The following is a 15079-nucleotide window of genomic DNA, read 5'->3' as shown; positions in this document are numbered from 1 at the left end:
GAGGGGTATCTCAGTGTGAGGGTGTTATATCAGTGTGAGGGGTATATCAGTGAGGGGGTTATATCAGTGTGAGGGGTATATCAGTGTGGGGGTTATATCAGTGTGAGGGATTTATCAGTGTGAGGGGTATATCAGTGTGAGGGTGTTATATCAGTGTGGGGGGGGGGGTATATCAGTGTGAGGGGTATCCTAGTGTGGGGGGGTTATATCAGTTTGAGGGTTATATCAGTGTTGGGGGGTTACATCAGTGTGGGGGGTATATCAGTGTGGGGGGGTTATATCAGTGTGAGGGTTATATCAGTGTGGGGGGTTATATCAGTGTGGGGGGTTATATCAGTGTGAGGGGTATATCAGTGTGAGGGGAAAATCGGTGTGAGGGTTATATCAGTGTGAGGGGTATATCAGTGCGAGGGGATATATCAGTGTGAGGGGATATATCAGTGTGGGGGGTTATATCAGTGTGGGGGGTATCTCAGTGTGGGGGGTATCTCAGTGTGGGGGGTTATATCAGTGTGAGGGGTTATAACAGTGCGAGGGGTTATATCAGTGTGAGGGTTATATTAGTGTGAGGGGGTATAATAGTGTGAGGGGTTATATCAGTGGGGGGGTTATATCAGTGTGAGGGGTATCTCAGTGTGGGGGGTTATATCAGTGTGAGGGTTATATCAGTGTGAGGGTTATATCAGTGTGAGGGGTTATATCTGTGTGAGGGTTATATCAGTGTGAGGGGTTATATCAGTGGGGGGGTTATATCAGTGTGAGGGGTATCTCAGTGTGGGGGGTTATAACAGTGTGAGGGGTTATATCAGTGTGAGGGATTATATCAGTGTGAGGGGTATGTCAGTGTGAGGGTTATATCAGTGTGAGGGGTTATATCAGTGTGAGGGGTTATATCAGTGGGGGGGTATATCAGTGTGAGGGTTATATCAGTGTGAGGGTTATATCAGTGTGAGGGGTTATATCAGTGGGGGGGTTATATCAGTGTGAGGGGTATCTCAGTGTGGGGGGTTATAACAGTGTGAGGGGTTATATCAGTGTGAGGGATTATATCAGTGTGAGGGGTTATATCAGTGTGGGGGGGGTTATATCAGTGTGAGGGTTATATCAGTGTGAGGAGTATATCAGTGTGAGGAGTATATCAGTGCGGGGGGGGTTATACCAGTGGGGGGGGGGTTATATCAGTGGGGGTTATATTAGTGCGGGGGGGGGTTATATCAGTGGGGGGGTTATACCAGTGGGGGGGGGTTATATCAGTGGGGGTTATATCAGTGCGGGGGGGTTATATCAGTGTGGGGGGGTATATCAGTGGGGGGGTATATCAGTGTGAGGGGTATATCAGTGGGGGGGTATATCAGTGCGGGGGGGGGTATATCAGTGGGGGGGTATATCAGTGCGGGGGGGGTTATATCAGTGGGGGGGTATATCAGTGGGGGGGGGTATATCAGTGGGGGGTTATATCAGTGGGGGGGTATATCAGTGGGGGGGGTATATCAGTGTGAGGGGTATATCAGTGCGGGGGGGTTATATCAGTCGGGGATATATCAGTGGGGGGGTATATCAGTGCGGGGGGGTTTATATCAGTGCGGGGGGGTTATATCAGTGGGGGGGTATATCAGTGTGAGGGGTATATCAGTGGGGGGGTATATCAGTGCGGGGGGGGGTTATATCAGTGGGGGGGTATATCAGTGTGAGGGGTATATCAGTGGGGGTGTATATCAGTGCGGGGGGGGGTTATATCAGTGGGGGGGTATATCAGTGTGAGGGGTATATCAGTGGGGGGGTAAATCAGTGTGAGGGGTATATCAGTGGGGTGGTATATCAGTGGAGGGGTATATCAGTGGGGGGGTATATCAGTGGGGGGGTATATCAGTGGGGGGGTATATCAGTGCGGGGGGGGGTATATCAGTGGGGGGGTATATCAGTGGGGGGGTATATCAGTGGGGGGGTATATCAGTGGGGGGGTATATCAGTGGGGGGGGTATATCAGTGGGGGGGGTATATCAGTGAGGGGGTATATCAGTGGGGGGGTATATCAGTGGGGGGGTATATCAGTGGGGGGGTATATCAGTGGGGGGGGTATATCAGTGGGGGGGTATATCAGTGGGGGGGTATATCAGTGGGGGGGGTATATCAGTGGGGGGGTATATCAGTGGGGGGGTATATCAGTGGGGGGGTATATCAGTGTGTGGTCAGTGTCTGACAGTGTAACAGTAGGCAGTCTGGATGACGATAACCTCACCGAGCATTGGTCGAAGACGCGGTGAGCCGGTTGAGCCGGCTGGTTACCTGATCGCTCCAAGGAGTCCAAGCCGCAGAACCTCCGGCTGCATGTGACGGGGATTGAGCGCATCATAAAAGTTGGTGTCGCGGTAGCGCAGGAATGTGCTGGCTTGGTCCGACGTGTCAATGATGAGTGGCCACCTGAAACACATTGTCGAGGATTGAACAGTTTAACCAGCGTATGGCGTGAGGTGAAGGCCTGCCTGTGACACTTGCACCTCAGGGTGTCCTGTACAGACCCACACTCCCAGAGCACCTTGTATCAGGCTTTCAGGGGGAGGTCAGCACCACCTCCGTTAAAATGCATGGGTTTAAAGTCGTGGGTTGAGAACGTCGAGATTCCAGATGTACACTTTTGCAACTTGAAGTAAGTTGCAGGGTATATCTGTCGCAGCTCGTTCTCCCCCCCCCCCAGCACTGTGAAGACAAGTCCAGCGATCACCCTGCAAATCACACCCCATCCCCACTTGGCCATCTATTGGCTGTTCCTTCATCGTCACAGGCCCAAAATCCTGCAACGGCCCGCGGTACACAACCTTCCCCACAACCACTATCACTTCAACTAGGAGACCCAGCAACACCTTACACCCATCACCCCTCCAACTGACCTCACCACCCTCCTCCCCACCCCCCATCCATCCTCCCCATCCCCCAACCACCCCATTTCCCTCACCCATCCTCCACCCCTCCACCCATCCATCCTCCCCTCTCACCCATCCTCCCCATCCCCCAACCATCCCATTCCCCTCACCCATCCTCCACCCCTCCATCCTCCCCTCTCACCCATCCTCCCCACCCCCCTACCCATCCTCCGCACCCCCCCACCCATCCTTCCACCCCCACCCCATCCACCCATCCTCCCCACCCCCCATCCATCCTCCCCATCCCCCAACCATCCCATTCCCCTCACCCATCCTCCCCACCACCCCATCCATCCTCCCCATCCCCCAACCACCCCATTCCCCTCACCCATCCTCCCCACCCCTCCACCCATCCATCCTCCCCTCTCACCCATCCTCCCCACCCCCCTACCCATCCTCCGCACCCCCCCACCCATCCTTCCACCCCCACCCCCCCCCACCCATCCTTCCACCCCCCAACCCATCCTCCCCACCCTCCTCGCCCCTCCTCCCCATCCCCCCACCTATCCATCCTCCCCCTCTCACCCATCCTCCCCACCCCTCCACCCATCCATCCTCCCCTCTCATCCATCCTCCCCACCCCCTCACCCGTCCTCCCCACCCCCCCACCCTTCCCACCCCCTACCCCCCCACCCATCCTTCCACCCTCCCACCTATCCTCCCCACCTCCCCACCCACCCTTCCATCCCTCTCCCCCCGACCATCCTTCCCACTCCCGCCCCACCCATCCCCAGCCTCACCCATCCCCACTCCCACCCACCTATCCTTCGCACAATCCCAGTGTATTTCCAATCCTAAATCCCTGCGTTTTTCCAATCCCGAATCCCTGCGTCGTCCCAATCCCGAATCCCTACGTCGTCCCAATCCCGAATCCCTGTGTTTTCCCAATCCTGAATCCCTGTAGATGGCTCACACTTTCTTCACTGGAGTGGTAAACACGGAGAGAGTGAAAGCTCAGAGAGAGAATAGGGATGAGTGCTGACCAAGACAGAACACTGATGTTCCAGAAGGTCACATTCCAACAGCAGGAGATGAGCTGTCCTTGGCTTTATGCCCGAACTTACGATTTGCTACAGAGCTCAAACAGAACCAATCTGCTCTGTACAATTCACTGTCACATTCCCTGGCCCAGGAGAACACGGCTACAGAACCCATGTCGGGTGCTGAATGGGGAGCAGTGAGATCTGATCGACCTTCCTTGGGAAGTCGGGGACTTGGGGAGATAGGATAAGAAAGACTTGCGATTGCAGAGCACTTTCGCACACTCAGGAGGGGCCATGGCACCTGCCAGCCAAAGAGGTGCTTTTGCAGAGCGGTTGTAATATCAGGATATAATGGACGGGTCCTGCCGGAGCAGCCTCGCGGGGAACTCTCGGCTTCTTGCTGCGCTGGGAGCGCGGGATTGGGTCTTTGGGTCGGTACCTGCCATCTTCCTGGATCTTGTTGCCAACGTCCTTCAGGAGCACATCGTCCAGCTCACGGATGTGACACAGGGTCCCTTTCGGCTTGTTCAAGGATACTTCTGAAGAAAGAAAGTCATTTCAAGCTGCATCCCAGAAACACTTTGAGCTTCCTTCCTGGAGATTGCCTTTGTTCGAGAATCAATGGCTTGTGCCTGGCCTGCTGGCTTCTTCCTAACAACTGAATGAGGTACCTTCACCCTCTCAAGTGTTGACTGTCTAATTTCCTAGAATTACACAGTGCTACAGCACAGAAACAGGCCATTCAGCCCAACTGAGCGATGCTGAGGGTGTGTTCCACACAAGCCTTCTCCCAACCTTCTTTATCAAACTCGATCAGCCCATCCATCTATTCCTGCTCGCTGCCACTTCCCTCATTTGCTCTTCACTCCTACGAGCGCTGATTCCTTGTTGGGATTTGGTTCCAGGACATCGGAGGTCCTCCCAACAGACACCCTTCAATAGAACCCACATACTGTTCATCCACTCACCTCTTCCCAATCACTGTCTTAACAATATTACGAACACCAAAAGGTCAGAGGCAATCTCCCATCAAACACTCCCAGGGCAGGTACAACACGGGTTAGATACAGAGTAAAGCTCCCTCTACACTGTCCCATCCAACACTCCCAGGGCAGGTACAACACGGGTTAGGTACAGAGTAAAGCTCCCTCTACACTGTCCTATCAAACACTCCCAGGGCGGGTACAACACGGGTTAGATACAGAGTAAAGCTCCCTCTACACTGTCCCATCCAACACTCCCAGGGCAGGTACAGCACGGGTTAGATACAGAGTAAAGCTCCCTCTACACTGTCCCATCCAACACTCCCAGGGCAGGTACAACACGGGTTAGATACAGAGTAAAGCTCCCTCTACACTGTCCTATCAAACACTCCCAGGGCGGGTACAACACGGGTTAGATACAGAGTAAAGCTCCCTCTACACTGTCCCATCCAACACTCCCAGGGCAGGTACAGGGGGTTAGATACAGAGTAAAGCTCACTCAACACTGTCCTATCAAACACTCCCAGGGCGGGTACAACACGGGTTAGATACAGAGTAAAGCTCACTCAACACTGTCCCATCCAACACTCCCAGGGCAGGTACAGGGGGTTAGATACAGAGTAAAGCTCCCTCTACACTGTCCCATCAAACACTCCCAGGGCAGGTACAGCACGGGTTAGATACATAGAAACATAGAACATAGGTGCAGGAGTAGGCCATTCGGCCCTTCGAGCCTGCACCGCCATTCAATGAGTTCATGTATCTTCAGTACCCCATTCCTGCTTTCTCGCCATACCCCTTGATCCCCCGAGTAGTAAGGACTACATCTAACTCCTTTTTCAATATACTTAGTGAATTGGCCTCAACTACTTTCTGTGGTAGAAAATTCCACAGGTTCACCACTCTCTGAGTGAAGAAGTTTCTCCTCATCTCAGTCCTAAATGGCTTACCCCTTATCCTTAGACTGTGACCCCTGGTTCTGGACTTCCCCAACATCGGGAACATTCTTCCTGCATCTAACCTGTCTGAACCCGTCAGAATTTTAAACATTTCTATGAGATCCCCTCTCATTCTTCTGAACTCCAGTAAATACAAGCCCAGTTGATCCAGTCTTTCTTGATATGTCAGTCCCGCCATAGAAACATAGAAACATAGAAAATAGGTGCAGGAGTAGGCCATTCGGCCCTTCTAGCCTGCACCGCCATTCAATGAGTTCATGGCTGAACATGCAACTTCAGTACCCCATTCCTGCTTTCTCGCCATACCCCTTGATCCCCCTAGTAGTAAGGACTTCATCTAACTCCCTTTTGAATATATTTAGTGAACTGGCCTCAACAACTTTCTGTGGTAGAGAATTCCACAGGTTCATCACTCTCTGGGTGAAGAAGTTTCTCCTCATCTCGGTCCTAAATGGCTTACCCCTTATCCTTAGACTGTGACCCCTGGTTCTGGACTTCCCCAACATTGGTAACATTCTTCCTGCATCTAACCTGTCTAAACCCGTCAGAATTTTAAATGTTTCCATGAGGTCCCCTCTCATTCTTCTGAACTCCAGTGAATACAAGCCCAGTTGATCCAGTCTTTCTTGATAGGTTAGTCCCACCATCCCGGGAATCAGTCTGGTGAACCTTCGCTGCACTCCCTCAAAAGCAAGAATGTCCTTCCTCAAGTTAGGAGACCAAAACTGCACACAATACTCCAGGTGTGGCCTCACCAAGGCCCTGCACAACTGCCAACCATCAATGCCATCCCAGGAATCAGTGTGGTGAACCTTCGCTGCACTCCCTCAATAGCAAGAATGTCCTTCCTCAAGTTAGGAGACCAAAACTGTGTGGCCTCACCAATGCCCTGTACAACTGTAGTAACACCTCCCTGCCCCTGTACTCAAATCCCCTCGCTATGAAGGCCAACATGCCATTTGCTTTCTTAACCGCCTGCTGTACCTGAATGCCAACCTTCAATGACTGATGAACCATGACACCCAGGTCTCGTTGCACCTCCGCTTTTCCTAATTTGTCACCATTCAGATAATAGTCTGTCTCTCTGTTTTTACCACCAAAGTGGATAACCTCACATTTATCCACATTATACTTCATCTGCCATGCATTTGCCCACTCACCTAACCTATCCAAGTCACTCTGCAGCCTCATAGCATCCTCCTCGCAGCTCACACTGCCACCCAACTTAGTGTCATCTGCAAATTTGGAGATACTAAATTTAATCCCCTCGTCTAAATCATTAATGTACAATGTAAACAGCTGGGGCCCCAGCACAAAACCTTGCGGTACCCCACTAGTCACTGCCTGCCATTCTGAAAAGTACCCATTTACTCCTACTCTTTGCTTCCTGTCTGCCAACCAGTTCTCAATCCATGTCAGCACACTACCCCCAATCCCATGTGCTTTAACTTTGCACATTAATCTCTTGTGTGGGACCTTGTCGAAAGCCTTCTGAAAGTCCACATCAACTGGTTCTCCCTTGTCCACTCTACTGGAAACATCCTCAAAAAATTCCATTAGATTTGTCAAGCATGATTTCCCTTTCACAAATCCATGCTGACTTGGACCTATCATGTCACCTCTTTCCAAATGCGCTGTTATGACATCCTTAATAATTGATTCCATCATTTTACCCACTACCGATGTCAGGCTGACCGGTCTATAATTCCCTGTTTTCTCTCTCCCTCCTTTTTTAAAAAGTGGGGTTACATTGGCTACCCTCCACTCCATAGGAACTGATCCAGAGTCTATGGAATGTTGGAAAATGCATGGCAGATGAAGTATAATGTGGATAAATGTGAGGTTATCCACTTTGGTTGTAAAAACAGAGACACAGATTATTATCTGAATGGTGACAGATCAGTCATTGGAGGTTGGCATGCAGGTACAGCAGACGGTTAAGGCGGCAAATGGCATGTTGGCCTTCATAGCGAGGGGATTTGAGTCCAGGGGCAGGGAGGTGTTGCTACAGTTGTACAGGGTCTTGGTGAGGCCACACCTGGAGTATTGTGTACAGTTTTGGTCTCCTAACTTGAGGAAGGACATTGAGGGAGTGCAGCGAAGGTTCCCGGGATGAGGGGATTGACATATCAAGAAAGACTGGATCAACTGGGATTGTATTCACTGGAGTTCAGAAGGATGAGAGGGGATCTCATAGAAACGTTTAAAATTCTGATGGGTTCAGACAGGTTAGATGCAGGAAGAATGTTCCCAATGTTGGGGAATTACAGAACCAGGGGTCACAGTCTAAGGATAAGGGGTAAGCCATTTAGGACCGAGATGAGGAGAAACTTCTTCACGCACAGAGTGGTGAACCTGTGGAATTCTCGACCACAGAAAGTTGTTGAGGCCAATTCACTAAATATATTCAAAAAGGAACTGATCCAGAGTCTATGGAATGTTGGAAAATGACTGTCAATGCATCCGCTATTTCCAAGGACACCTCCTTAAATACTCTAGGATGCAGACCATCAGGCCCTGGGGATTTATCGGCCTTCAATCCCATCAATTTCTCCAAAACAATTTCCCGACTAATAAGGATTTCCCTCAGTTCCTCCTTCTGACTAGACCCTCTAACCCCTTTTATATCCGGAAGGTTGTTTGTGTCCTCCTTCGTGAATACTGAACCAAAGTACTTGTTCAATTGGTCTGCCATTTCTTTGTTCCCCGTTATGACTTCCCCTGATTCTGACTGCAGGGAATCTTCGTTTGTCTTTACTAAACTTTTTCTCTTTACATATCTATAGAAACTTTTGCAGTCTGTTTTAATGTTCCTTGCAAGCTTCCTCTCGTACTCTATTTTCCCTGCCCTAATCAAACCCATTGTCCTCCTCTGCTGAGTTCTAAATTTTTCCCAGTCCCCGGGTTCGCTGCTATTTCTGGCCAATTTGTATGCCACTTCCTTGGCTTTAATACTATCCCTGGTTTCCCTTGATAGCCACGGTTGAGCCACCTTCCCATACTTCAATGGTATGAGACGTGAATTGGCTAGAATAGACTGGAGAATGATACTTAAAGGGTTAACGGTGGATAGGCAATGGCAAACATTTAAAGATCACATGGATGAACTTCAACAATTGTACATCCCTATCTGGAGTAAAAATAAAACGGGGAAAGTGGCTCAACCGTGGCTAACAAGGGAAATTAAGGATGGTGTTAAATCCAAGGAAGAGGCATATAAATTGGCCAGAAAAAGCAGCAAACCTGAGGACTGGGAGAAATTTGTAATATAGCAGAGGAGGACAAAGGGTTTAATTAGGAGGGGGAAAATTGAGTATGAGAGGAAGCTTGCTGAGAACATAAAAACTGACTGCAAAAGCTTCTGTAGATATGTGAAGAGAAAAAGATTAATAAAGACAAACGTAGGGAACTTGCAGTCAGATTCAAATGAATTTATAATGGGGAACAAAGAAATGGCGGACCAGTTAAAGAAATACTTTGGTTCTGTTTTCACAAAAGAAGAGACAAATTACCTTCCGGAAATACTAGGGGACAGTGGGTCTAGTGAGAAGGAGGAACTGAAGGATATCCTTATAAAGCGGGAAATTGTGTCAGGGAAATTGATGGGATTGAAGGCCGATAAATCCCCGGGGCCTGATAGTCTGCATCCCAGAATACTTAAGGAAGTGGCCCTAGAAATAGTGGATGCATTGGAGATCATTTTCCAACAGTCTATCGACTCTGGATCAGTTCCTATGGACTGGAAGGTAGCTAATGTAACACCACTTTTTAAAAAAGGAGGGAGAGAGAAAACGAGTAATTATAGACCGGTTAGCCTGACATCGGTGGTGGGGAAAATGTTGAAATCAATTATTAAAGATGAAATAGCAGCGCATTTGGAAAGCAGTGACAGGATCGGACTAAGTCAGCATGGATTTATGAAAGGGAAATCATGCTTGACAAATCTTCTGGAATTTTTTGAGGATGTAACTAGTAGAGTGGACAAGGGAGAACCAGTGGATGTGGTGTATTTGGACTTTCAAAAGGCTTTTGACAAGGTCCCGCACAAGAGATTGATGTGCAAAATCAAAGCACATGGTATTGGGGGTAATATACTGACGTGGATAGAGAACCAGCTCTTTACAATATACATTAATGATTTGGATGAAGGAATTGAGTGTAATATCTCCAAGTTTGCAGATGACACTAAACTGGGTGGCGGTGTGAGCTGTGAGGAGGACGCTAAAAGGCTGCAGGGTGACTTGGACAGGTTAGGTGAGTGGGAAAATGCATGGCAGATGCAGTATAATGTGGATAAATGTGAGGTTATCCACTTTGGGGGCAAAAACACAAAGGCAGGATATTATCTGAATGGCGGCAGATTAGGAAAAGGGGAGGTGCAACGAGACCTGGGTGTCATGGTACATCAGTCATTGAAGGTTGGCATGCAGGTACAGCAGGTGGTGAAGAAGACAAATGGCATGTTGGCCTTCATAGCTAGGGGATTTGAGTCTGGGAGCAGGGAGGTCTTACTGCAGTTGTACAGGGCTTTGGTGAGGCCTCACCTGGAATATTGTGTTCAGTTTTGGTCTCCTAATCTGAGGAAGGATGTTCTTGTTATTGAGGGAGTGCAGTGAAGGTTCACCAGACTAATTCCCGGGATGGCAGGACTGACATATGAGGAGAAACTGGATCAACTGGGCCTTTATTCACAGGAGTTTAGAAGGGTGAGAGGGGATCTCATAGAAACGTACAAGATTCTGACGGGACTGGACACGTTAGATGCGGGAAGAATGTTCCCGATGATGGGGAAGTCCAGAACCAGGGGTCACAGTCTTAGGATAAGGGGTTGGCCATTTAGGACTGAGATGAGGAGAAACTTCTTCACTCAGAGAGTTGTTAACCTGTGGGATTCCCTGCCGCAGAGAGTTGTTGATGTCAGTTCATTGGATATATTAAAGAGGGAGTTAGATATGGCCCTACGGCTAAAGGGATCAAGGGGTATGGAGAGAAAGTGGGGAAGGGGTACTGAGGTGAATGATCAGCCATGATCTTATTGAATGGTGCTGCAGGCTCGAAGGGCCGAATGGCCTACTCCTGCACCTATTTTCTATGTTTCTATGGAGTAGGTCAGGGCCCCAGCCGGTACTTGCCTTTCTGCAGCGGGTTAGATACAGAATAAAGCTCCCTCTACACTGTCCCATCAAACACTCCCAGGGCAGGTACAGCACGGGTTAGATACAGAGTAAAGCTCCCTCTACACTGTCCCATCAAACACTCCCAGGGCAGGTACAGCACGGGTTAGATACAGACTAATGCTCCCTCTACACTGTCCCATTAAACACTCCCTCTACACTGTCCCATTAAACACTCCCAGGGCTGGTACAGCACGGGTTAGATACAGAGTAAAGCTTCCTCTACACTGTCCCATCAAACACTCCCAGGGCTGGTACAGCACGGGTTAGATACAGAGTAAAGCTTCCTCTACACTGTCCCATCAAACACTCCCAGGGCAGGTACAGCACGGGTTAGATACAGACTAATGCTCCCTCTACACTGTCCCATCAAACACTCCCAGGGCAGGTACAGCACGGGATAGATACAGAGTAAAGCTCCCTCTTCACTGTCCCATCAAACACTCCCAGGGCAGGTACAGCATGGGTTAGATACAGAGTAAAGCTTCCTCTACACTGTCCCATCAAACACTCCCAGGGCAGGTACAGCACGGGTTAGATTCAGAGTAAAGCTCCCTCTACACTGTCCCATCCCAGGGCAGGTACAGAACGGGTTAGATTCAGAGTAAAGCTCCCTCTACACTGTCCCATCCCAGGGCAGGTACAGCACGGGTTAGATACAGAGTAAAGCTCCCTCTACACTGTCACATCAAACACTCCCAGGGCAGGTACAGGGGGTTAGATACAGAGTAAAGCTCCCTCTACACTGTCCCATCAAACACTCCCAGGGCAGGTACAGCACGGTTTAGATACAGAGTAATATGCTCAGGAACAGACTGCCATTATAATGCCAATTGTCACAGCAGTTCTGAGCTGGGTGCCTATAACCCTCAATGATTAGACTGACTACTGACCCCTGTAGTACGCTCACCCACAGCGCTCCGAGCTCAGCTAGCTCAATCGGTGGGGCTCGGTGACTTTAATGAATTGCACCTGGCTGGCTGATCCTTCTCTGCCGCTGGGCTGGATGAAATGAAGGCTGTGTGTAGGTGGGGGAATGAGCGCCATCCAGGGACTAGGAGGAGCCGAGTTCTGGCACGTCAGGCTGTGCCTCTTTACCAACGTGTCTTTCAGCTTTGCACCAGGTCGCCAATCATGACCAGGTGTCGGGAAAGTGGAGACTGTGAACCCATCAGTGTCAGTCCAACTCATCTCCCGCAGTCCACAGGTGGCATCCCAGTCTCTACATCACTGCCCACACCCGACTGGCTTGTTTTACAGCAGCGCGTCCCCACTCCGCGTACCGTCCTTCCATCCCTGGGCCTGGAGTCGGGCAGGGCCCCAGTCTTGGGACTTGGGTAGGTCAGGGCCCCAGTCCTGGGACTTGGGTAGGTCGGGCCCCAGCCCTGGGCCTGGAGTAGGTCAGGGCCCCAGTCCCGGAGTAGGTCAGGGTCCCAGTCCCGGAGTAGATCAGGCCCCCAGTCCCGGAGTAGGTCAGGGCCCCAGTCCTGGGCCTGGAGTAGGGAAGGGCCCCCAGTCCTGGGCCTAGAGTAGGTCAGGGCCCCAGTCGTGGAGTAGGTCAGGGCCCTAGTCCTGAGCCTGGAGAAGGTCAAGGCCCCCAGTCCTGGACCTAGAGTAGGTCAGGGCCCCAGTCGTGGAGTAGGTCAAGGCCCCAATCCTGGGCCTGGAATAGGTCATGGCCCCAGCCGGTACTTACCTCTCTGCAGCTGCTCTCTCAGCTCCAGCTTGGCCAGTGAGAGTTGATCTTGTGCCCTTGCTGTTGCCGCTCTCTTTGCCTGCAGCAGTTCCTCGGCATTGTGAACCGCCTGAAACAGAGAGTAAGCCTCGTAGATCACAGCTCAGGACCGTGGGAATGGAGGGGACTGGAGAGTGACTCCTGAACCACAGTCTCTGACTGCACTCTCCCCTGGTGCAGTCTGGCCAACTCATCGCATCCGACTGTCTGACAATTACAGCGTCAGATTCACAGGCCTGCAGGTAAAGGTTACACAGCCAGATAGGGAATGGGTGACCATCAGGCAGAGCAGTGGAAGGAAGGTAGTGCTGGGGTCCCCTGTGGGCATCTCCCTCCAAAACAGATGCACAGTTTTGGCTACTGTTAGGGGAGATGGCTCATCAGGGGAGGGCAGCAGCAGCCAAGTTCATGACACCGTGGATGGCTCTGCTGCACAGGAGGGCAGGGAAAAGAGTGGGAGAGCGATAGTGATCGGGAATTCAATTGTAAGGGGAATAGATAGGCGTTTCTGTGGCTGAAACCGAGACTCCAAGATGGTATGTTGCCTCCCTGGTGTAAGGGTCAAGGATGAACAGCCAGCTGTCGTGGTGCATATAGGTACCAACGATACTGGTAAAAAACAGGATGAGGTCCTACAAGCTGAATTTAGGGAGCGAGGAGTTAAATTAAAAAGTAGGAACTCAAAGATAGTAATCTCGGGATTGCTACCAGTGCCACGTGCTAGTCAGAGTAGGAATCACAGGATAGTTCAGACGAATACGTGGCTTGAGGAGTGGTGCAGAATGGAGGGATTCAAATTCCTGGGATATTGGAACCGGTTCTGGGGGAGGTGGGACCAGTACAAACTGGACGGTCTGCACCTGGGCAGGGCCGGAACCAATGTCCCAGGCGGAGTGTTTGCTCGTGCTGTTGGGGAGGAGTTAAACTAAAATGGCAGGGGGATGGGAACCTATGCAGGGAGGCAGAGGGAAATAAAAAGGGGGCAGAAGCAAAAGGTAGGAAGGAGAAAAGCAAGAGTGGAGGGCAGAGAAATCAAGGGCAAAAATCAAAAAGGGCCACATTACAACATCTAAAAGGGCAAAGAGTGTTAAAAAACAAGCCTGAAGGCTCTGAGTATCAATGCAAGGAGCATTCGTAATAAGGTGGATGAATTAACTGCGCAGATAGCTGTTAATGGATATGATGTCATTGGTATTACGGAGACATGGCTTCAAGGTAACCAAGGCTGGGAACTCAACATCCAGGGGTATTCAATATTCAGGAAGAACAGACAGGAAGGAAAATGAGGTGGGGTAGAGTTCCTGGTTAAAGAGATTAACACAATAGTAAGGAAGGACGTTAGCGTGGATGATGTGGAATCTATATGGGTTGTGCTGCGAAACACCAAAGGGCAGAAAACATTAGTGGGAGTTGACCACCAAACAATAGTAGTAAGGTTGGGGATGGCATCAAACAGGAAGTTAGGGTACAGCAGTTATCATGGGTGACTTTAATCTACATATAGATTGGGCTAACCAAACTGGTAACAATACTGTTGAGGAGGATTTCCTGGAGTGAATAAGGGATGGTTTTCTAGACCAATATGTTGAGGAAACAATTAGAGAGCAGGCCATCCCAGACTGGGTCTTGTGTAACGAGAGAGGATTAATTAACAATCTGGTCGTGTGGGGCCCCTTGGGGAAGAGTGACCATAATATGGTAGAATTCTTCATTAAGATGGAGAGTGACACAATTAATTCAGAGACTAGTGTCCTGAACTTAAAGAAAGGAAACTTCGATGGTATGAGACGTGAATTGGCTAGGATAGACTGGAGAGTGATACTTAAATGGTTGATGGTGGAAAGGCAATGGCAGACATTTAAATATCACATGGATGAATTACAACCATTCTACATCCCTGTGTGGCGTAAGAATAAAAAAGAGAAGGTGGCTCAACTGTGGTTAACAAGGGAAATTAGGGAAAGTGTTAAATCCAAGGAAGAGGTATATAAATTGGCCAGAAAAAGCAACAAACCTGAGGACTGGGAGAAATTTAGAATTCAGCAGAGGAGGACTAAGGGTTTAATTAGGAGGGGGAAAATAGAGTACGAGAGTAAGCTTGCAGAGAACATAAAAACGGACTGCAAAAGCGTCTATAGATATGTGAAGAGAAAAAGATTAGTGAAGACTAATGTAGGTCCCTTGCAGTCAGAATCAGGGGAATTTATAATGGGGAACAAGGAAGTGGCAGACAAATTGAACAACTACTTTGGTTCTGTCTTCACTAAGCAAGACACGAATACCTCCCGAAAATACTAGGGGACCGAGGGTCTAGCGAGAAGGGA

At 49.8% G+C, this 15079-nt stretch overlaps 1 protein-coding gene across 4 annotated transcripts in view; it reads right to left on the bottom strand.

The window, feature by feature from the left end:
• Positions 1–2282: 2282 nt before the first annotated feature.
• The window catches only part of LOC139264786 (IQ motif and ankyrin repeat domain-containing protein 1-like), a 168917-nt gene continuing 156120 nt past the window's right edge, over positions 2283–15079 (bottom strand). For all 4 annotated transcript variants that reach the window (XM_070881921.1, XM_070881924.1, XM_070881923.1 and 1 more), the window contains 3 exons: positions 12717–12825; positions 4344–4443; positions 2283–2421 (listed from right to left, as the gene is read on the bottom strand). In XM_070881921.1, coding sequence (XP_070738022.1) covers positions 2283–2421; positions 4344–4443; positions 12717–12825 — 348 coding nt within the window. The remainder of the gene's footprint in view (positions 2422–4343; positions 4444–12716; positions 12826–15079) is intronic.

The sequence above is a fragment of the Pristiophorus japonicus genome, chromosome 5 (genome assembly GCF_044704955.1).
Source record: "Pristiophorus japonicus isolate sPriJap1 chromosome 5, sPriJap1.hap1, whole genome shotgun sequence".
Lineage (NCBI taxonomy): Eukaryota > Metazoa > Chordata > Chondrichthyes > Pristiophoridae > Pristiophorus > Pristiophorus japonicus.
This window is presented reverse-complemented; position numbering and strand designations above follow the sequence as displayed.